The 24,685-nt window shown below is 39.0% G+C and overlaps 1 protein-coding gene across 1 annotated transcript; it reads left to right on the top strand.

Annotated features, from left to right (window-relative positions):
- The first annotated feature begins 647 nt into the window (after window positions 1-647).
- LOC106097615 (sacsin) lies at window positions 648-23,749 on the top strand. Its single transcript, XM_025904815.1, has 6 exons — window positions 648-786; window positions 8,322-8,486; window positions 9,827-9,973; window positions 10,064-11,495; window positions 11,680-11,768; window positions 11,880-23,749. Exons 1-6 carry the CDS (start codon window positions 648-650, stop codon window positions 22,763-22,765), a joined length of 12,858 nt encoding a protein of 4,285 aa, XP_025760600.1. The 3' UTR covers window positions 22,766-23,749.
- The last annotated feature ends 936 nt before the right edge of the window (window positions 23,750-24,685 follow it).

Raw genomic sequence — 24,685 nt, 5'->3', positions numbered from 1 at the left:
CTGAATTTGTGTGCAATAGTATTTGCCTGCACATAGAGCTTACAGCATTATCTGTATATGTCATCATCATTCATTTGATCAATAATAAAGTGATCGAGGTTTTTCACCTTTTTATGAATCTCAAGGGTATCGTCGGACAGTTTAAACACAGGGAAATTTAGCTGTTTATCCTGCTTGGTTCTACATATCAAGATAGCATTGTAGTTTATATCATATAGCACACCATATTCAGTACAGATATTAAGAAGCTGCTGTAATCCAGCACTACTTGGACTAAAAACAACCAGGTCATCTGCATACGTAAGATGAGTTATCAATGTTTTACCTAACATACATCCAGTATTACAGGTTCTCGGCTGTCGGTCTGGAGACCCAGAAACACCTTTAACAGTTGATGGTAGAGATGGTTTACGATTAAAGATTTTATTTACATATATACTACTCAATATTAAACATCCAACAATTAATGCAATACTTATACCCCTTAAATTAATCCTGAAAGACTGCGTTTTACTCCTAACTTCACTGTATGAAGAAAAATCCACTGTGCTACTATAGAAGCAAAATGACGGAAAAACAAGGAATTGGTGTCCACAAATCTATGAACCTAAATTTGTCTCTGAGGTTTATTTGTGGCTTCTCCCTTCATGGTTGATGGCAGTGATGGAGGGTTCTACTTCCACCACAATCCCTATGATGAGGTAGCGCTTGACCAAGACTACTTGGTCCAGGGCCTCCTGCTTGGGTTCCTGCAGTTCTACAACAACCACAAGCAGGTTGGTCAATGTGAGTACTGCATCAGGAGTACAAGATGAAGAATGAAAGAAAATACATACAGTATAAATTAGTGGTCAGAATTAATATTTTGGAACTGTATGTAATTGCAGATGGGGATTCAAACCACCAAACTTCCTCATTAGTAGGCATTCTGCTCTACCACCTGAGCTACAGCCACCCCAAAATTACCCCAAATATGTCAAAGCTAGACTATAGCTAAAGGACTTCTGGACTAAATTTTATTTACAGATGTTCCTTAACTTGTTTTCTTCCCCCTTACATATTTATTGTACACATCGAAAATAAATGTTGGCAGAATATAAGAAAACATTTCTGAATAAAGTTCAGTAAATCAATACTACAACCTTTGTATAACACATAATTGAAAGCTGAAAAAAATTAACTGAAAAAATTGCTTTTCAGCCTAAAATGCTATTTTGTGTACAGCTTGATTTTAGCTTTACTTTTTTTTAAATGTAAAGCTGCTTTGCTGCATACAAAATATCTGCTTTTCTATAGCCATCTTGTCTGAGATCTCTAATTTCTCATAATACACAATGTTGCCCATGTCATCATTTTCTCTTACAAATGAAGTAATATCAAGACTATATCTTACAATAATTTTTAAAATACAGCTTCTCTGAATAATTGCACAGATTCAAGACCAAAATTGACTGTGAACTTTTGATTGTCAGTCACTTTTGACTTTTCCCAGTCCAATCTTTTCTAATTTTTCTTAACCAACAACTTACCTGGATAAAGACTAAAACATTCACTCTGCAGCTGAAGGTGGTGCTGAGTAATGGCTACGTGGAGCCTTTCACCTGCTACCACCAGGCATGTAGACAGGGAAAATTTGCAACTGAATATAGAAAAAAAGTAAAAAACAAAAATTTAAAAAAAAGATTATATTGAAAAGAAAAATTAATTTGAGTGTTTTAAATCAACATTTCTTTCCCGTTTGCAAGACTTTGGGGAATTCCATTTATAACTTGGACAAGTTATAAATGTTCAACAAGTAGTAAACATTTTCTTGCCTGGAGCATTCTCAGAAAGTTGATCTTTCCAACAATACATTTTCTATATGAACTGAATTTTTTATTTTTTATTTATTTTATTTTATTTTTGTGGTGGTGGTGGTGGATTGGGGGGAGGGTACTGACTTTCCTGCCTGGATTGCCACTTTGCTATCATTTACATGTTAAAAACAAATATGTGGATCCCACAAACATACACTGTAATATCTGTGAGATCTAGAAGCTGGTCCACTGGAAATTATTGTTGAATTAGAAATTGTATAAATGATTGCTCTTGTTTGATATGGTGAACCCATCCAGTCAATCTATGAGGACCTGTGGTTAGCTCCTCCCTGTTGTTCCATGTTTATAGACATTACAGTTGGAATATAGACATACAGCTCAAATAATTGTGTCCCTTCCTCTGACCTTTGAGTCCAACTCCTGTCCATGGTGCTGATCAAAAGCTGGAATGATGATTTTATTTCTGCACTTACAGAAATAATAGGGATATGAGATCAAGTGTACTTGATCTAGTATGACGTGGCAGTAAATGTTCAAAAAGTATCTGCACCAGGGTCTGTCATCAAGTTGTACAAGGAGCTGAAAGGACATTCTCATATTAATTTTTCTTACAGTGACTCAACTCATTAAAGTACAGACATGAGTTTCAAAAATAAATAAATTAAATATAAATATAAATAACTCTTTAAAGGCCTGGACCTGGATGGACATTTGGAAGAACTGTCTGTTTTATTCTGCTGTTTAGGAGCAACTGGAATGTCATCAGAATCAAGGTCAGAGTCAGGAAAGACTAAAACTACACCAACAGTCTGAGCAGACCGCTGCTCTACTTGATCACTGTGTTATCCAGCATGGTGTAATCTGAACCCACAGCAGCAGGGGAGGGGTTTTCACTGTCCTACAGATGAGAAACATGACATAATCTTTATTTTTTACACAGTTATGCAGATTTTTGAGGAGACATGCACTGTTTTATAACCATCCCTCCCCTGCTTACTAACCTACAAGTTTATTACTGTTTTAAATAAACAGTAAGTCATGTTTCCTTTTTCATCAATACTTTTTGGCTATTTTATATCAATTATGATTGCACTGACTCATCCAATTACGCCCTTTATGGGTCAAACAGGCCACCATAAGAGACATGCAAACGTAGCAAGCAGGTGTACTAGCTTACTTAGAAGCCTACCAACTATTGTCTTGTATATATAAGGATGCAAAGATTGTTCATGTGGGGATTTTACTGCGTTTGTCAGATAAATATCTGTCTTCAAGTACATTTCTTAGGAAGGATGAACACAGTGAAAGTCGCTGTAATTCGCATTTCCTCTGTTTTCCTGCATCATCATCATCTAGCTAGGAGGCAGCTGGATGATGCGGGATGCGGGACAACTTTCCTCCGAAAGTTTCGTTTCTTCCAGGACATCAGAGGAAATTCAGTCTGGGATCTGCTGCTTCTGTTTCAGTCAGTTTCGTTTCTAACGAGATGACGGAACTCGGAGGAGAAAAAGAAGACAGGCGTTCGTTGCTGTGATTGGACATCAGCAGCCTTTATATACAGCAGACTGATGCAGCATCACTACTTTCCCTGGCACTGATAGGACCCTGCACTGCTATGACTGAGGTACTGTGATTGTATTTATTTGTTTTATTGGCGTATATAGGTAGGTTACTAGCTAAGTAATAACGAAAATCTTAAAAACAGAAATACACGCAAAAATGATTTTGCTATTTTAAACACTGTGATCACAGAATAGAGAAAATCTTTATATGTTAATTTACTAACTTTTTAAAAAATATATTTTTTACACTTTTGTCAAATTATATACAGATGATCTTATTTAGATCTGTGTTTAATTATATTTGCTGCTTTGTTGTTGTTTAATTCCAAAGTACAAATGCTTTGGAAGCAACAAAGTAAACAAAGAGGGCTCACAAGGACAATTTCAGTGTGCATCATCAACCACAGCCCTCGTACTGTAGCTGTTTAGTCTGTTTGAGAGGTGGGTGAAGTAGCTAAATCATAAGATCATCTAGATTCAGGCTAAGTTACTTAAACACTTGAATTATTGATCGTTTCCTTGTGCAATACACTGTTACTCAGCAAAATGATCAGAACAAAACAAGAAATAAAACCTTGAATGACTCATAGTTCAAAGATTTGTTTCACATTTATATTTTCTGAGGTTTAAAGAGAGCACTATAAACCTAATTTGTAAACTAAGCAAAAGGTTTGCATGTGTTTCTAAATATTACTAATGTTAAACCTTTGCTATCATCACACAATTCATCCGATCCAGAGGAGTACAGTCTCCTTTCCCACATGGGTGTGGTTTACATCACACATTAAAAAGAATAAGTAAACAAAAGCATGCAATACTTGAAACAGAAATCAATCATCCTAATCCACATTCTACAACAATGCTGCGTTTGTAGCTCTGTGCCTTGTGGCCAAACTTCTCCACTTTGGTGGGGAAGACTGGCAGCTGTCCTGAATGTTTTGCTATTAATGTCATTAATCACCTTCCAGCTCATGGGTGCTACCTACTACAGTAAGTACTGCAGAAGCAGTTTGTGTTTATTTGAGGTTTTTTTGCACTGCTTTTGTATTTTGATTTCATTTTTGTTAAATAAATAATGACACGGTGTAATATGTCACGTTTAGATGTTCATCTGATGTTTTATTGACCTATTTTTAAAACCCGTTAAGCCCCTTAGTTCATGTGGGTTTTTTTTTTATTACATCCAGATATATAAAACCTTAAAACTAAAAGTGTGACAGTAAGTTTGCACTGCTGTAACACATGTCACAATTTTCTGAATTTCTTACAGGAACCCGTTCTGGCATGGTGAATCCAAAGGCAAAGAAGAAAGTCGGGTGAATTGCTTTCTTTTTAATATACTGTATACAGTAGGAGGCAGTAACTGTTCTCCTACATGCTGAGTAGACATTATATTAATAGGATTTGGGTACTAATGCCGTTTTTGATTCTGCTTGAAGATCAGATTCTTTATTGATATCATTACTAACTACTTGTCAGTTTCCTGTGGTCAAAATAAATTAGGGAATAAATATGTTTTCAGCATTAAAACAAATGTGTGGAATCCATACATGAAGTAAACATTTTGAAACCAGATGGCCAAAATTATTTTTATCCACCACTCTATAAATACTTGACTTTAGTGTCTCTTTTTAATTAAATTTAATTTTTGTCTAATTTCATAAAGATTATTCTATTTAATTTAAAGTAAAGAACCTCATCTCTAACAATATCAGTCAAATAGTCAAATACGTGCATGTGCTTTGCTAACTTAGCTCTCAACCTTATCCTTACTAACATTGCATCAGCAGGACCAACATGGTTTTAATTTGCCTTCAGACTCTAGTTTCTCTCTGTTTAATGCTTTTACTTTGTTTAGGACTTCCTTCGGGCCCACAGCACCACCCATCATTGACTATCTGAAAGATATTCTACGGTGATATCCAGATGGTGGACAAATTTTGAAGGTTGGTGTAATGATGTAACAAAAACACACAACAGTTACTTTAGGTAATATTGGGATGCTGTGCAAATAATAATAACAATAATAAATTGTAAATGACAATAGAAAGCGACGGGTTTATGAGATTTACTACATTTTGCAGTTCTCACAAACATAAAAATGATTCACAATGGAACAACTGAAAACAGAGTAAAAATTTAAACTGAGACATTTTATTATTTCATGAAAAAAAAGGTCTCATTTTGGATTTGGTGAAATCAACATGGTTGAATAAGTTGGGACGGGGCAACATTTAATGAGGTTAACTGGTAAAAAGTCAGTAACATGATTGGACAGAGACTCTGAGTTTCTCCAAAGTTAAGGGGCAGAGGTTCACCAATCTGTAAAGAAAGAATATGTCTACAAGTTGTAGACATAGTGTCAGAATAATATTCCTCAATGCATAATTGTGCAGATTGGAATTATTTCATCATCTTCTGTATATAGATTCAGAGAATCTGGAGAAATCTCTGTGTGCAAGAGATAAGGCCAAAAGTCAGTACCACTGCCACACAGGATTTTCAAGCCCTCAGGCAGTTCTGCAAAACAGGCATGATTCTCTCGTGGAAACCACTGCATTAGCTCCAGAACACTTCCACAAATCACTGTTTGTGAACACAGGTCACAGTGCCATCCACAAATGTGGGTTAAAGCTGTAGCTTGCAAAGAAAATATGCCATATGTCAATACGATTCAGAAAGGCCACAATCTTCTCAGAGCTAAAGCTTGTTTAAAATGGACTGAAGAAAAGTGAAAACCTATTCTGTAGTCTAGAAAAAAAATCAAAATTGTATTTATTTTTTACAAACATAGACGGGTATACAACTGTTGCAAGAGCTTATTCCGCATAGCCGGCAATAAGCCGGAGTTGCTCCCGGAGGGTGATGGGCTCTGCCAGGGCTGCCCTTTGTCACTGATTCTGTTCATAATTTTTATGGACCGAAGTTCTAGGCCCAGCCAAGTGGCGGAAGGCTTTGTCTCAGAAGGTGACAGAGGTGGTCTCAGAATCTCATCTCTGCTTTTTGCAGATGATGTGGTTCAGTTGGCTTCTTCGAGTGATGGCGTCCAGCTCGCAGCCAAGTGTGAAGCAGTGGGAATGAGAATCAGCACCTCCAAATCTGAGATCATGGTTCTCAGCCAGAACAGGGTAGAGTGTCCGCTCCCAGGTCAGGACAGGGACGAGTTCCTTCCCCAAGTGGAGGAGTTTAAGTATCTCAGGGTCTTGTTCACGAGTGACGGGAGAAGGGAGCTGGAGATCGACAGACGGATTGGTGCTGCGGATGCAGTGATGCGGATGCTGTACCAGTCCGTCATGGTGAAGAGAGAGCTGAGTGTAAAAGCAAAGCTCTCAATTTACCGGTTGGTCTACGTCTCTACCCTCACCTATGGTCACGAGCTGTGGGTAGTGATCCAAGATCGCGGATACAAGCGGCTGAAATGAGCTTCCTCTGAAGGGTGGCTGGCCTCTTCCTAAGAGATAGGGTGATAGGTTCAGCCGTCTGGGAGGGGCTCAGAGTAGAGCCGCTGCTCCTCCACATCGAAAGGAGCCAGTTGAGGTTGTTCAAGCATTTGACAAGGATGCCTCCTGGGCACCTCATGGGTGAGGGGTCCTGGGCATGTCCCACCAGGAGGATGGATGGATGGATGGATGGATGGATGGATGGATGGATGGATGGATGGATGGATGGATGGATGGATGGATGGATGGATGGATCATCTGCCAGAGTGAATAGAAGAGGGCCCATATGGCATATTATCATCACTATGTATCTCTGATGGTATGGGGGTGCATAATAGTGCCTATGGAATTCGCAGCTTGCATATCTCTAAAGGCACCATCAATGCTGAAAGGTATAGACAGGTAATTTCTTTTGCAGGGCAGGCCTTGTGTCAGGAGTTTTCCTGTATTGCAACTCAGGTCGGAATAAAAACGCTCAGACAGGTTTACGTGTACACGGGTGAGACTCAGGGAGACTCGCACCGTGCAATAAAAAGAAAGAGCCTTTATTCAGAGAGCACATACAGGAAGAGAGAAAATAGAACTGCAGGCTTCCTGTGTAACTTCCCCATTTAGGAGTCTGCACAGAGTTGCAGAGTTTAAGCTGAATACTGAAAAGAGCAAACACATTTAGATAATGAAACGTACTTTTAAGCATAACATAATAAAAATCCCCAAATCCTAAAAAATCTCTTAACACCTTGAATATTTCAGAAAGATAATCCTAAACTGCATACTGCATCTAGTACAACAGCATGTTTTCATAGTAGAAGAGTCCAGCTGCTGAACTCGCCTGCCTGCAGTATGGACCTTTCACCCATTAAAAACATTTGAAAGTGAACCTACACATTAATTGTGTGAACACAGAAGAACAAGAACAACAATTATTTCTACATTTAATAAAAATGTAATTTATTTCTACTTAACATTGTGACAAATCCAAAATATAAAATAAGGAGCTTCATAATATGTACTGACTCTGTCCTTAGACCATCAGCTCAGATTAGAAAACGCTCTATTTAATTGGCAAAATGGAAACATGGATGTAAACTTCACTGGTTGGTGGAGATGTAACTAAAATATAGTTGTAATTCACTGAAATCTCCCAGATTTTGTGCTGCTTGCAAATTATAAGGACCTGCAAATTTTTGCTTTTTTGCAACCGACCATACTGAGCTGGCATTTTATCAGACAAAATATTAAAAATATAATGCAGTACAATTCATCAGTTTTACCACAGAGTTAAATTTACACAATTATTGACCATTTTTGAAGCTTAAAACATTTTTGCCATTGTATGCTAAAGAATAAGAATGACTACATCATATACTCTGACTGGACACTTTGGACTACAGTGTCCAGTGAGTCTGAGTTAGACTGAAACGGACCCTTTTTTGTTTTTCCTCTGTAGACATACTTGCTGTGAGAAAGATCTACCAGCTTTCTGTGCAGAACTGTGTCAGTGGCAGCGTTGTACTGCCATTTTCTGCTCAAGGTTGTTTTTATTTGTAAACAGGAGCTGATTCAAAATGCAGATGATGCTCGAGCCACAGAAGTGTTTTTCATCCATGATGAGCGAAGCTATGGAACTGAAAGCCTTTGGACTGAAGAACTGGAGACATACCAAGGTATTCACTAATAACAGAAATATATTTCGCAAAAAATATTATTTATTTACATTTAAAAGTAATAAGTAGAGCCAATACATCTCCAGTTAAGAATGTCTGTCCGGGTTTGCTGGGGACTTTTTGGTTTGTTTTTATTTAACATTCTGCTTCCTTTGGGGGTCACGTCGAAAAGTGGAGCTACTCACTGTGGCGATCCCTTGTGAGTAAAGGAGCAGCTAAAAGTAGCAGGTTCTGCTTGTTTCAGTGTGTAATTTCTCCCAAAGTATAGTGTGTGGATGTTTTTCCCCATATATTTCCATATTATCAAACATTTCCTAGGTGGCTGTTTTTAGTAAGCCCTATAAAACTGGATTCTGATTGTAGACTACATAAAATATGTGATGTCACATGCTGGGACTACAGTTCTGAATCCTCAGCTTTGGAATTTTGGCTGTCACCATCATTGTTTATTCAAGCTGTCCAAGACCCTGGAAAAACTACATTTCCAACACCAACTGATTGGAAAAACAAGTAAAAAATTTCTCATTTTATTTATTTATTTTCTATTGTATAATTTTTTAATAGTAGTAATAGTGGGTCTTAGGTTGCTTATATTCTTTCATGTCTCAGGTGGTGCATAACAGGACAGATTACATTTTCTTAGTCTATATTTTCTGTGCTTTCTTGGATATTTGTGCTTTCAGAGACCAACGTTATCACTGTTAATGTGCTTCACTTAAAGGCATTGGTCATATAAGAAAACATGAATAACCAATGTGCATTTACAGCATCATTAAATAATATAGCTCTTGCTTCCTAACAAATTCCCACACTCACTTAATTCCATGTTTGTCTGAAAGGCAGAGCCTTGCAAAGTAAAAACTACTTGTTAACAAGCTACTGGCACTGTAATTCACTATGATAATGAATGTTGACTAGTGAAAACCAAATGTACTCACTTAATTAAACAGCCAAATAGTTTTATATGTATGTTCATGCAGCCCTCACCCTTAACACAGTTTAAACTTGCACAAGGTTGTTGAACATTTTGCTTTTGGAGCAAACCTCAACTGTTCATTCACAGCACTGCAGTTTTTAAAACTGACTTCATTTTTCAACAATGGAGCTTTCAGCTTAATTATAATATGCAGATCAAGCGTGAAGATTTAGGATAGTCAATGTTAATATTGTCTCTAGTTAGTTACACTCAAAGTGTTCTACTGAAAAGTGTCTCCTGTCTTCTGATTTCCTTTCTGGAAAAATCTCATTCAGTGCACGTTGGGATAGAGATTCCAAAGAATGTGTCACTAACACATAGATACCGAAAGTATAAGCCTTATGTTTGTTATGTTTTTACGAAGGTCCTGCTCTCTATGCCTACAACAATGCCGCATTCACTGATGAAGACTGGAAAGGAATTCAGATGGCTGGAAGGAGTGTCAAGTGTGATGACCCAAACAGAGTGGGAAGGTTTGGAATCGGTTTCAACTCTGTTTACCACATAACAGGTGAAACTATGTGTATTAGATCACAGGTAGGAGTAGTAATTTTTGAAAAGATAAACAGTTAGCAGTAACATATCTTTACTTTGTCCACAGATGTCCCAAGTATATTCAGTTCAGGCCACCTTGGCATGATGGATCCCCAAGAAAAAATATTTGGAGAGAGAAATGGAGGGTTTTGGTGGTCTTTGGATGACGCTGAAGACCAAGACGTTCTGTTGAATATGAGTGATCAGTTCCAACCATTTAGAGATATAGTCTCACTTGTATGTGAACATGGATGGTCAAAAGTTGTCATGGAGGATCAGCACTTCAGTGGGACAATTTTTAGATTTCCTTTACGCAATGAAGCATCAGAGATTTCTGATAATCTGTATGACTCAGATAAAGTGGTTGAGCTTTTTGATAGCTTCATTGCAGATGCAGATTTGAGCCTCCTCTTCTTGAAAAATGTCACCTCCGTGTCCTTGTTACATATTAGTGAAGATGGAGCTGTTAACACCAGACTTGAAGTGAAATCTTCAGTCCCCACAGATGGTGTTTTGGAGCCAGAAGAGGAGTCAGTCACTGAGGGTCTAACAAGGTTCAAAGTTATAACTGTGAGTTCAGAAGACCAAAAAGAGACAAAGTGGCTTCTGACAACATGTACCATGAAAGAGGGCGTTGCAGAAGATCTCGATTTGCTTACAAAGAAGTTGAGCTTTTTACCTCAAGTTGACCTGGCATTCCCCTGTGGTGAGAAGAGAGACTGTAGCCAGAGCAGACTGAGCTGCTTTCTCCCCCTTCCAAACAATGAATCCAATAAGACAGGACTCCCAGTTTATGTCAATGCATGCTTTGGCCTCACAGACAATAGAAGACACATCAAATGGCAAGAGGAAGACCAGAGACATGATGAACATGCATTGTGGAATGAAATGCTGATGAAGAAGGTGTTTCCACAAGCATACATCAAGATCATTCAAGATGCCATTAAACTTGCCCAAAACTCTATCCTCCCTGTTTCCTCTGTGTACAATCTGTGGCCAGATCTCACTCAGATACAACACAAAGAAAAATGGCATGCTCTCACTCTGGATGTTTTTCATCACTTATTCAGACAGAACGTGGCCATCCTCTCTCTTGCTAAAGATGAAAGACAGTTTATCTCTCCATCAGAAGCTGTTTTCCCCTGCAATGGCCCAACAAGCACCAACATATTGTCTGCCATTAAAAGGGCTTTAGTGTCATGTGGAGAAAATCTTGTCACTTTACCAGCTAGTGTTGCGAATGCTATAAATGAGGCCTACCCAAACCCTACTACCCTAAAACATGTGACTCCAGCATTCCTCAGGGACATTCTCCACAGGACCGGTGTGGATAACATCACCAAAGATGACAAACTCAGTCTTTTGGAGTACATTTTGGGTGATAAACAATACAAAGAACTTGAGGGTCTTCACCTCCTTCCACTCAGTGATGGCTCTTTCAGATCTTTCACATACAGAGAGGAAGACACTGCTTTGATTGACAGCCATGAATTTCCAAGGTAGGGTTTCCATACATCTATCAATATTTAAAATAAATGTTATATTCATTATGACTAAAGTTGCCATTTTTATGTGTTATTCACATAATGATTGTAACTGAATATTTGGAAGGTTCAGGAATATTTCTATACTGAATGAACTCTTAACAGTTTGATCGACAGAATCCATTACACTTTTTTATAGAGTCTTGCTGCCATTCTGTAAACCCTTCTTCATCCCACATGATCTGACTCCAGCCTGCAGTGCCCATCTGAAAGAACTGGCCAGAAGAAGTAAGTCAAAGTAATTTTAAAGAATGCAGAGTCATTTGTACACAGCTACACATTTTAGCACACACATTTATTCTTATCTTTTAAAAAAAATCTTTTTGATCTGCTCTTCAGATTTCTTCAAGGTCACCAACATTGATGCATCCCATGTGGCTGAATATGCAAGACGATATTTGCCACCAGACTGGAAGCAGACAGGGAAGAACCTTGTTACATGGGACAACAACAACTGTCAGCATCCACCTTTAGACTGGTTCCAAGAATTCTGGAGGTTTCTCAACAGTCATTTTAACGAGTTAAGTCCTTTCACTGACATACCTCTAATACCAGTTAGTCCTCTGTCTGGCAGTCAGACTGTATCAGTAGCAAAACTACAGCAGAGCACAACCCTGATCTTTCAGAAAAGTAAACAGCTGAATTTGCCAGACGGAATAGCTCAGCTGGTGAACAAAGTTGGTGGCACAGTGGTGAGAGGAAATGAGTGGCTCAAGCATGAAGACCTTGACTCGTACGTGCTGTGCCCATCTCCAAGGAGTGTTTTGAAGGTCTTGATGAATTTAGATTTCCAGTATCTTGTCACAGAACTCACATCTGCCTCTCACACAGCACGCAATGAACTAAAAGATTATCTTTCTTATCTGGATTCTCTCTCAAAAACAGAGAAAGATTTTCTGTTGAAGTTGCCTTTGTTTCAAACCATGAAAGGATTCAGTGTTGCAGCTCAATCAAAACAAGCTGTGCTTCTGATCTCAGGCCTAACAGTACCAACAGAGCTCCCTATGCCTGATTCCATAATCCAGTGTTCTACTGAGACTGACCGCAGACTGTTACAGCTGCTCAAAGTTCATCTCTTGGACACCGCCGAAGCAGCCAATGTTCTTGTTGACAGCATAAGGAAAGGCGCTTGTAGCAGTGACAACACTAACAAAACAATGACTTGGGTTTTACAGCATGGTAAGGTGCTTTTCTCACAAAACGAATCCCTGAAATGTAGCTGTAAGGACTTGAGCTTCATTGAAATGAATGGACAGCTGAAAAAGGCATCTGACTTTTTTGATCCAAGAATTCAGACTTTTAAAGTCATCTTTGAGTCAGACTTCTTTCCACCGCCTTCATACACTCATTCACTGCAGATGCTGGAAAGCTTAACAGAAATCGGATTACTGAATAAAGAGATGGATTTCTCACCTGAACATTTGCTACATGCTGCCACCCTGACTGACAAACTGTGTGTGAACTCACAAACTGAGGCTCTAAGAAGAGCTCAGGTTCTGTTGGAAATGTTGGAAAGTAATGATTTACTGTCAAAGTTTTCTCACAGACAGCTTCATTGCCTCAAAATGTTAAAATGGGTCCCATGTGAACAACCTGGAAGTGAGAAACAATTCAGTGATAAATCTCAGAAGTATTGTTTGTTTTGCCCAAATGAAATAAGACATTCTGTGTATAAGGACATTGTTGGACATGTGGTGCCTCTGGTAGGGAAGCTCAGTGACAGAGTTAGCAACAGACTTAGTCTCAAAGACCTACCACCACCTGAAAAAGTGATTGAGAATCTGTCAGTCTTGAAATCAAAAGCACTGGAAATGGTTAATCCTGACACAGATGTAGACTTCAAAAGACAGCTGCACAGCATTTACAAACACATGCAAGACAATGTCTCTGTATTTGTTACAATGATGAGCAAGGAGACATGTTGGGTATGGACTCACAACCACTTTGTTGCACCCCAGGATCTGGTTCTTGAATACCCAAATAATCTAGATCTGAGTTCTTACATTGGGAAGGTGCCAAGTGAGTTTTTGCCGTACAAAACATTGTTCCAGAGGTTTGGCCTGAGAAAAGTACTTTCCAGTGAAGACATTTTGGGCATTCTGTACTCCATCCAGGAAATGATTGAAGCAAGACAACCGCCATTTGCAAGTTCCTCTGAGGTCAAAGTGTCAATAGAAATTCTCAACTGGCTCTGGAAAGAGAGGAAGACAGTTCAGGATGACATCCCAGTGCCAGTCATTGCTGAGGGAGGAAAATTTACCCTTAAACCACGATCAACAGCTCTTTTCTGTGATGTAAGCAAAAATGGACTGAAAGAACTAAACTGCAGAGAAGAGGAAATTTATGTCATACATGAGGAAATCCCAAAAGCAGCGGCTGAATGGCTTGAAATTCGTTTTCTCAGTACCCACATCCTTGATCCAGAGGAGATAGGAATAGAGCAGTGTGGACAATCTGAACCAATAACAATGAGGATAAAAAACATTCTTAAAGAGTACGATGAAGACAGTGACATCTTCAAAGAGCTCATCCAGAATGCAGAGGATGCTGGGGCAGATGTTTGCAAGTTCTTGGTGGATTTCAGAGTACACAGAGATGCCCCTGAAAGCCTGATTGACCCTGACATGGCTCTTTGTCAGGGACCTTGTCTTTGGGCTTTCAATAATGAGCAGTTTACAGCAGAGGATTGGAAAAATATTGTCAGAGTTGGCTCAGCCTCAAAGGAAAACAAAGCAGAAAAAATTGGAAAGTTTGGACTTGGATTCAACACTGTGTATCATGTGACAGATGTCCCCTCCATCCTTAGTGGCAACAGTCTCCTCATACTTGATCCAAATGTTACTCATCTCACAAAGCATATTAAACACAAAACAAATCCTGGAATCAAGCTGGATCTCTCTCAACAGCGACTCTTTCATTGTTTTCCTGGTCAGTTTGGATCATATGAAAACATTTTTGACTGTAATTTTACCAGAAAAAGTCCTCCTGAACCCTATCCAGGAACTCTGATCAAACTACCTTTCCGAAGTGAAGAAGAAGCTGTCAAATCAGAAATAAACCCAAAAGTGTATCAAAAACACAATATCCTTGATTTTCAACATCTCTTTTCTAAGAATTCACAAACCCATCTGCTTTTTTTAAAGAACATCATTACATTATCCCTCCAAAATATCCCCCACAATGGATCAACTCCACCAAGAGATAATGAAATAGAGACCATCTTCTCTGTGTCCAAAACCACTGTGAGTGCAATGGAGATTCCTGATGACACCAGTGTGTCCAAGCAACGTCACGCTGAGAAATCACTGATGAAACTTGATGGTAAATGCAAAGAGGTGATCAATTGCTGCAAAATCAGCATTGTGAAAATATCCAGTCAGCTGTCTAATGAAACTAAACTTCAGTTCTGGCTCCTGTACAACTGCTTTGGGACAGATGAGTCCTTTAAAATGGCCCTTCACAAAAACAAGCAGGCCAGTTTCTCTTTGCCCATTGGAGGGATTGCTGTGCCTTTGCAAAATGATCCAGAAACTGGAAAATTCACCACATTACAAACAGATCTTGTTGGACAGGCCTTTTGCTTCCTTCCTCTTCCCATTCACACAGGTCTTCCTGTCAATGTAAATGGCACATTTGCAGTGACAAGCAACCGAAAAGCTCTGTGGGAAACTGGAGTGAAAAGTGACTGGAACAAAGCTCTCCTTCAGGATCCAGTAGTGACAGCATATGTTACTGTACTCAAGGCACTAAAGAAAATGTCAGAAGATAAGCAGCTGGTGAGTTACTGTTATCACAGTTTTTGGCCTGATAGAGAGAAAGTGACTGAAACTTTCAAGCCTTTAGTGGATGCACTTTACTCAACCATTGTTGATGACTCTGTTGGTCCAGAGCTCTTTAGTGATGGAGAACAATGGTTCTCAATGAACAATGCCATATTTCTACATGAGAGCATTGAAAATGATAAAAAGATTGGTGACCTTGCAGTTCAAGTTTGCAAGGAATATGCCAAAGGACCCAACCATGTTGTTCCTCTTCCACTGTGGCTGAGAAATAGCTTCAAACAGGCTGGCCTTGAAAAGGTTTTACAAAACAGGACATGGAACTGGGAGAAGTTCTACAGAGAAGCAGTGTTCGGTAACCTAACTTCAATGGACTCAAAGAGTAGAGATACCCTTGTGCTGCATGCTATTGACCTTCATATCAAAGAAATTGACAGTCTGCTGCTCTGCTATGCATGCATACCCACAAAGGGTGGACAGCTCCAACATGTCAGGAAACTTGTGAATCCTACAGGGAAAGTGGCCTGTCTTTTTGAACCAAAAGAGGGACGCTTGCTTGGTGGATCCGAAAATGACTTCAGATCTCCAAAAAGGATTCAGCGTTTGTTGGAACTCGGTATGGCAAATGATCATCTCCCATTGGAAGATATCACAGAGAAAGCAGGCACAATTGATAAAACCTGGAGCATTGACAAAAAGAAAGCATTTGTCCACTTGAAGTGCCTTTTTGAACTGATGAAAAATCACATTTATGATGAAGACTCTCACCACTGGAAAACACTCAGGACAACTGCATTTTTTCCAGCATATTCACCTGGTGATGCAAAAATGGAAGGAAATGTAACACTTAAAAGGCCCACAGATGTTTTTAGTGACAAATGCTCCCTTCTCGTTAATATGACACAACCAGTGCTGGATAATAGTAATTTGAAAATACACCACAGTGATCCAGTCCTACAGATCTTGGGCGTGAACAGCACTCTGAAGCCAGAGGTGGTGCTCCAGCAGCTGCATGAAGGAAGCAAACAAGCACACTCCGTTGACAGAGCCATGCTTTACAAAATAGCATTCGAGTGCTATAAGTGTCTGGATAAGTGGATCTGTGACTCTGGAAATGCCACTTACATTTCACAACAAGCAAGTTCATTTCCATTCATCCTCATTGGCGATACATTTGTGAATGTCAACCGTGTAGCTGAGAACGGGCAATTTGAAGCAAAGCCCTATCTCCACGTACTTCCAGCTGCCTTCACAAGCTTCAGGAACCTCTGGACATGTATAGGTGTTGAAAAACAATTCACAGCCACTCAGTTTCTAACTGTGTTGCAGGAATTACAAGCTCAACATGGAAACAAACCCCTACCAAAGAGTGATCTCTCAGTTGTCTTCACAATTTTAAACAAAGGGATTTTTGAGGCCGAAGTCAAAATCACGGATGACTTTCTGATACCCAATGAGCATGGAGTTTTGCAGTTTGCTAGTGAGCTGTTTTACAATGACAGTCCGTGGATGCCACTCACTTCAGGTGTCACATTGTGTCACGAGAATATCCCACGTGTTATGGCTCACCACCTTGGAATCAAAACAACAAGGCATCATTCTCTGGAAACCCACATAGTTGATGACATGTCACCATTTGCTTTTGACTTTGAACAGAGGGAAGAACTCACTGTTCGTATTAAAAACATAATTTCAGCCTATCCATCAAAGAAGGATATCCTTAAAGAGCTCATCCAAAATGCTGATGATGCAGAAGCAACAGAAATTCACTTCATCTGGGACAAAAGACAATATGGGAAAGAAAAAACATTTGGGGAGAAATGGAACAATCTCCAGGGTCCAGCACTTTGTGTGTTCAACAACAAAGTATTTTCTGATGCTGACATTAAGGGAATTCAACAGCTGGGAGAGGGAGGAAAGCACAACACCCCAGGGAAGATAGGGAAGTACGGAGTTGGATTCAACTCTGTTTACCATCTGACTGACTGTCCTTCGATCCTTACAGGAGATGAAGTACTTTGCATTTCTGACCCCAATCAAAAATACATTGAAAATCATTCAAATAAACCACGATATGGCATTGGCTATAAACTAGCTGACACTTTCAAAGAAATGTACGTAGATGTCTACAAATCATTTCTTCCAGACAAATTCTCTCTTAAAGACGGCACCATGTTCAGATTACCTCTGAGGATGGGTACAAATGCAAATACCTCCAAAATATCACAGCAAGGAGTCACTGACCGCGACATGAAAGAACTGTGCTCTGCCCTGTCTGAAGATCCTGAAGGACTAATTCTCTTTCTGAAAAACATCTGCAAAATCACAGTCCATGAAATCAGTGAAGATTCAAGAGGACTTAAAACCATCTTTGAGGTTGAAAAAAATCTGCCACAGAAAAGTCGGGAAGAAAAAGATGCTTTTGTAAAACATCTACAAAATGCACTGAAATCAGAGAAATTAGCAACACAAAAGACTTTCTATGAAACTGTGATTTCCACCTCAGATAAAAGACAAAGTAAGTGGATTGTTGCAGAACAGTTTGGCTCCTTCAAAGACAGCTTTGAATTAAAACTATCAGACAAACTTCCCCAAGCATCATTAGCTGCACGTGTGAACACAAAAGGATCCAGCGTCATGGATTTTAAAGGAGAAGCCTTTTGTTCACTTCCTTTGCCAGGGAAAACTGGACTGCCAGTACATGTCAATGGAAACTTTGAGGTTGATTCTGCCAGGAGAAGCCTTTGGAAAGAAGATGGGAAGAGTAAGAAATCAGGCTGGAATGAGTCTTTGAAACAGAACGTCATTGCTCCGCTTTATGCAGATCTCCTGCATTACATCAGGTGCAGCATTGCAGCCAAGAAAGTTTCCTTTAGATTTATTGAATCATGTTTCAATACAGAATACTTGTGTTTTTGGCCAACTGTGTCCAAAGATGTTTGCCCAGACTGGCATGAAATGATACATGAAGTATACAGATCACTGAAAGGAAAAGGCCTTGATGTAATCCCTGTGATGAAGAGCTCAACACGGAAAATTGCAGATAGAAAAATTGAAGAATACTCATTTGACTGGTGTAATGTCAGTGAAACAGACTCACTTGAGGCCCCTTACCTTGCAAACTTTACAAACTACAAGTTGATGCCCATCTTGGAAGATCTTGGAATGAAGCTGGTTCCTTATTCCACAAACATGCAGAAGATTTGGAAAAGTTTCACAGATGCTGGGGTTGAAGTGAAAGAGGTCAGTCCCTCCACTGTGCAGACTTTTCTACGAGCAAAACCTCTCAATGATCCAACCCAAACAGATGAGGATTTACCTTTACCCATAAGTGCTACTTTGATCAAAGATGAGCAAAGATGTTCGGAGCTCTTGAGTTTTTGTTTAAAAGATTTCTCCTCACAAAAGGTCACCCAGGACAATTCAAATTTACTCAATGGACTTCCACTTCTTCTCACAAAAGGGAAAATATTGACAGTTTTCAACTCCCAGTCACCCAAGTGGATATCAGTATATGAAAATCTCTTCTTTCACTACGAGGACAAATTTGCAGACTATCAGACAAACAAAGACCACATTAAACTTCTTCAAAGTTTTGGAATCATCCAAAAAATGACATTGCCCTGCTCGGAAAAATATCTGAAACCATTAATTCAGCTTCTTCTTGAGAACTGCTATGTTGATCCACACAGTGGTCTTCATGTCCCAAATGAGAAAATGTTGAAGTGGCTGAAATCACTTTGGAGGTTCATAATGAGTGAAATTAAAGCACCAACATCTAGAGATGACGAGTCAAATCTGACACTAAGTGAAGTGAGGACACTCTTCAGTGACTGCTACATTTTACCTGTTGTGTGTCCAAGGTTGAAGAACAAGCACTTGCTGCAAACAATGAAACACATTTCAAGTGTTGTGTTTGCCTCACATAAAGACATATCAGGCATCCTCTTTAAACTTGGTTTTATGACGTCTGATCATGTTTTCTTCTCTGAGATGGGCCAACAGGTACATTCATGTCTACATCATGAACTTCTTGATGTAGATGATCAAAGCTCAGTGTTGGATCAAGTGTACAACATTAATCATCCAGAGTTTTCCCACCTTTCAAATGATGATATGAAGGAGTTTCAGATGTTCCTGCAATCGGGATTATCCAAGTCCAAAGACAATCAAGAGTATGTGAGGAAACTTAAATCCTTACCAATATTTGAAACAACACATGGTGAACGAGTGAGGATTGATGGACCTAAAAAGGTTTATGTTCTCAACAACTCGTATTCAGTGAGATTTCCAGATTTGTTCAACCTGCCCAACAGCAACAGCATTTTTCTCAAGTACAACTCCGAGAACTACATGCTGTCAGAAACACTCAACATTCAGATCCTGGATGATTTGCAGTATTTCATGAAGTTCATTCTGCCTGCTGTACACCAACTCACAGAGACACAGATTCTTCACAGCCTCAAACTGTTGCTGTCACTACATTACTCTTCAGAGGAAAAGAAAACTATCATCTCCTCACTGAAGACGGTGAAACTGATTCGTAGTTCTCAAGGTAGACTGGAGCCTGCATCATACTACTTTGATGAGAGTGTGGAGCTGTACAAAACAATGCTGCCTCAAGATAAATTTGTTCCTGAGATATTTTGGACTGAGCTGTGTGAAGGAAATCTTTTAGTAAAACAACAAGCAAAAGAGCTGGTCAGAGAATTTGGAATGAAGCATGTTGTGTCAAACGATGAGATAATAAATTTTGCGTACCAGCTGGAATCAGAAGCAAAAGGAAAAGGAAGAATTGAAGACCTGAAACTGAAATCATCATTACTTTTCAGGAAAGCCTTGAATAAAGCATGTGATGCCAAAGACAACAAGGAAAGGTTGCTGGAAAGCATTGCTGACATCAAATTCATTTTTCCAGTATTGATTCGAAAAGAACTGTCCAACTACCACCAACCATTTGCTGCTGAAGGAACTACTGTTAAAATTAGAGGCTCTTTGACTGAGAAAAAACCTGAGCATCAAGATTTGATTTGGACCTCCATGCCAATTATAGACCTACCAGTTTATACAACACAGAAACTTATGCAGATGATGAAAAATGCAGGAGCTCATGAAGAACCACCTCCAAACTGTGTAGCCAGTAACATAAGAAACATCTGTCAGTCATCATGTGAAACTGACCAGCTGATCAAAACACGAGCTGAAGTGTTCAGAAGTTCCTACGCTTACCTGCAAGCAAAAAGATTTGAAGGAAACCAGCTGGCTGGTCTTCCTGTTGTGTTGGTTGAAAAAGACACAAAACTTGTGAGGCCTGATGACGTGTGTCTGTCACTCTCCTATGATCTGGACTTCAGACCATATCTGTACAAGATTACTCCAGAAGATGCAATGTATGCACCGTTCTTTCAGAAAATCGGTGTGAAGAACGAAGCTACTGCAGAGCAATATTGTAATGTTTTGGCAGCAGTTTACGCTGATTCCTGTGATAAACAGAAACTACATTCGAACCAGCTGAGAACTGTGAAACGAGCTGTTGAGCAGTTGTTTAAGTTAATCAAAACTCACGGAAACCAGAAGCTTCTTGAATATGTGGAGACTCTGTATCTTCCTGCAGTAGATGGTAAATTATACCCATCATCCACACTCTGCTACAACGACACAGTGTTTGAGACCAAAAGGTTGGAAGAAGCACTGGAGAACAAGTTCCTGCTGCTTGAGAAACTCGGTAAATGTCATTTGGGCAACGACAAGTATGAGCATCATCAGCTGTTGCAACTGCTGCCTCAGAAATTTCAGCCAAAGATGCTGTCTGAGTTCACAGAGGAAAGAGTTGTGGAATCAAAGATGCAGCTTTGTGAACTTGGGACTGGCTGTGAATTTAGTGGATGGTTTGATAAACATCTCTCCTCAGGAGCCTTTAAATATGGATTAATTTGTCTTATTAGAGAGAATTCTCAAGGCAAAATAACACAAGAAGCTGCTTCTAACACATGTAAGCAGACTTTTGGCAGTATACAGATTATCTGCTGCAAAACTTTGGAAACAGCTCTCTGGCTCGATAAACAGCCACTTCCCAAAACTGATGAAGAAACTGATGTATCTGTGGAACGAGGGCAACAAGGGTGCACCTTTTACTTAAAGCACAATGATGACATGGCTCTCAAAGTGATAAATGAAGTCATCATGACACTGACAAAAGAGATTAATGTTCTTTTAGGAAACAGAATTGCATCGGTTCACCTTCCAGTGCTGGGACAACTCCTCATGTGTGACGATCTGCAAGATGTTCGGAAAACTCTGGCTAAAAATCAGATCCGTGACAGTGCTGAAACTGAAAGTTCCTCTTTTAGTCCAGCAGCCCCTGGGACAGAAGTTCCAGAAGAATGGCATGATTGTTTGGACATGAATGTCCTCAACAACTTTGAAGAGGGGGAATATGTTGGCTACAGCATTGATGACAAGTACATTTATGCAGTTATTGTTGAAGAACTGCTTGGTCACAACGGACGATATTCATGGAGATACAAAATAGATATTGGACAGGATGAGCCCATTGAAGTCAGCTGTGTTGATCTGTTTCAGTTTAAACGAGAGAAAAAGTTAAAAACAGAAGAAAACACTTGCATGGAGCTGGAACCACTGACAGGAGCTGGGCCAAATTCTTCACAATCATCAACAAATTCTTTACCAGCCTCTGTTGAGGAAGCTAAAAGGGAAATTGATAAATGTTTGGCAGAGATCTGGAGGCTTCCTGAGGAGGAGAGGCTCAAAGCCATCAAGAGACTGTACCTCAGGTGGCACCCTGACAAAAATCTGGATTGCCAGTCTCTCGCCAATGAGGCATTCAAATATATACAGAATCAAATTGATGAGCTCAGCAAAGGCAAAGCTGCAGGCTCGACCTTTTCAAGCAGAAACTTCTATGAACAGTGGAATCAGGAGGCCAGATATCACAGAAATAGTCGAGAGAGGTTCTCTAGAGGTTATAGAGGTTTCCATTCCTACAACTTCTGGACCCACAATGAAAATGTCCCAAGGCCAGACAGAGAAGAGGCCAGGCGCTGGTGTAGACAGGCTCGCTGCGATCTCAATGCAGCTCACAAAGACACTGGTGGAGGGAGCACAGAGTGGTGTCTGTTTAAGGTCCATCAAGCAGTGGAAAAGTCTCTCATAGCAGCATGCTATAAAAGAAATGGACAACGCCCCAACAGCAGCTCAATTTCAGCCACTGCTGCACAAGTTTCCCGCTACAGCCCCCAACTGAGAGATCTGCCTGAGATTGTGAAAAATCTGCAGACACTCGGAGTGGATCCTAAAAAGACTCAATATCCCAACTGCCATCCATATCCCCATATACCGAACGGACAATTCAGATCAGAGAATGAAATGCTGGCACTGAACAAGGCATCTGAGCTCCTTAATAAAATAGAAGCATATGTGAATTAAGGGTTCAAGGCAGACAAGGCATTGGTCAGTGTAACTGTTTTCCTACATGTTAAAAAGGATGATATCCACAGTGTAAAACTGAAATATTATTTAACATCACAACCAAACTGAATTTAAGTTGTATTATTTTTCTCAGTAATGATCACCGAATGATGTTAGTATGAAGTATAAACATCAAAGGTTATTTGTGCACATTCATGAATAATCACTGAGAAAAGTTGTAATCACTGTATGACAGTGCTATCATTTATAGCTGCTCATTTGTGATATTGATATATTCTGTGTTTTGTTTTGATTTGTTTTGTTTTGAAAATGCGTATATCAAATATTGCATACAAAGAATATTTTGACTATATTTTGACTACTCTTAGGATTGTGGGGTCACTGGACCACTTCATTATTGTTTGTTAAATACCTCCTGGGGAACAATATACTTACTGTAATGTAACATTTATATAAGGCAAATATGAAGGTTTTGATGTTTTAAACAGCTATGACTACTTCCTGAGTGAAGCTACAACTACTGTACAAGTTCTGTCTAATGTATTTAGAGATATTCTTAGTTGTTCTTACATTTTAGACACTTATTACCATTGAGAATCAGGTATAATTTTTATGTTTAAAACATTAATAATGACTGTATAATACTTTATGAATTTGCTATACAATTTTTTTCCTTTTTTTCAGAACCATTCATAACTTTTGGTGACAGAAGATACTGAGCATGTAATTTTGTCATGTTAAGTGCAAATGCAAAAGAAATTGGCGGAAATCTGTCACAACTTATTATTATTATTTAAGAAAAATTTTCTTATGAAATAAAAGAAATGACAATGCCTGTCATATTTCTAAATAGGGGTGAAGGGTTAGCTAATATTACTATAATTAAGTATATAATAAGTATGGATTATTACTTTGTTTCATTCCTTGTTCATTTATATTCAGGAATTCTTAAAGGAATAAAGATTACCTACTTTACACTAACAGTGTCTGTAATGTGATTTCACTTTATCACTGCATCATTTAATGTTAACATGTCAATGGCCAGTGTGACATAAAAACTGTATCCAGTATTACCAGTAAAATCTGACAGAAGAACTGAAGTTTGCTGACTTTGACTCCCTCCCTGAAGTTAAACTTCGACAATTCATGAGCTGTGGCTGAGATGAACATACAAAAGACATCTATGCTAAGCTGAGATCAGCCCTGCACAAGATTAGACAAATCATTGAATCAAAGTGTTTTGAGCAGTTTAAAGCCAGTGATGCTCACTTAAAAATTACTTTTACATACACTGAACTCAAAAAAACATAATTAGTGGCGAGATCTGTTAGAAAGAATAAGAAAAGATTGTACATGATCATTAAATGTACTTAAGTTTCTCAAAGATTGTTTGTGTGAACCTTAATCACCCATATTAGCAAATGGAGTTTGTTGACATATAATTCCACTGTACCTCCACCCACCTTCAAGCTGACCAGTGGTGTAATCAACCTGACTACCAAACATGTCTGCATGGTCACCAGAATCTTGTTTTCACAAAGGAAATTCTAATTGGGTCTAAGCAGATAAGATGAACCTAAATCTAATTAATGTCATTGGACCCCACTTGGATGTTCAGTTTTCAGTGAAGAGAAACACAAGTTAAAGTTAAAAGCATTTTTTTATTCATTATGAAGCCATGTTATGAATATAATGACAACTTAACAACATATCAGGCAAATACATGTTTCCATATATGTTAACAAAAAAGGTTTGCTCTGGAGGCTATAGCATAACTGCCTTCTGTTTGTGCTTGGAGTGTACTTCATTTCATCCTGGAGGTGGTCGTTTTAGTTGTTCTTTCATACTATAAAAATGTTTACAAGGTTTTTCACATCTGTTTCCAGTGTTTCTACATCAAAATCTTTTGTAAAAACT

This window comes from Oreochromis niloticus, unplaced genomic scaffold, assembly GCF_001858045.2.
Source record: "Oreochromis niloticus isolate F11D_XX unplaced genomic scaffold, O_niloticus_UMD_NMBU tig00007257_pilon, whole genome shotgun sequence".
Lineage (NCBI taxonomy): Eukaryota > Metazoa > Chordata > Actinopteri > Cichliformes > Cichlidae > Oreochromis > Oreochromis niloticus.
The sequence above is the reverse complement of the archived record's forward strand: the minus strand, read 5'-3'. Positions and strand labels throughout refer to the sequence as shown.

Excerpts from the sequence above, each read along its gene's own strand:
- LOC106097615 (XM_025904815.1), top strand. The coding sequence starts at position 648 with ATGGTTGATGGCAGTGATGGAGGGTTCTACTTCCACCACAATCCCTAT. Across the intron at positions 787-8,321 it reads CCACAAGCAGGTTGGTCAAT|TGGCAGCGTTGTACTGCCAT; the intron begins GTGAGTACTGCA and ends GAACTGTGTCAG. Across the intron at positions 11,769-11,879 it reads GAAAGAACTGGCCAGAAGAA|ATTTCTTCAAGGTCACCAAC; the intron begins GTAAGTCAAAGT and ends TCTGCTCTTCAG.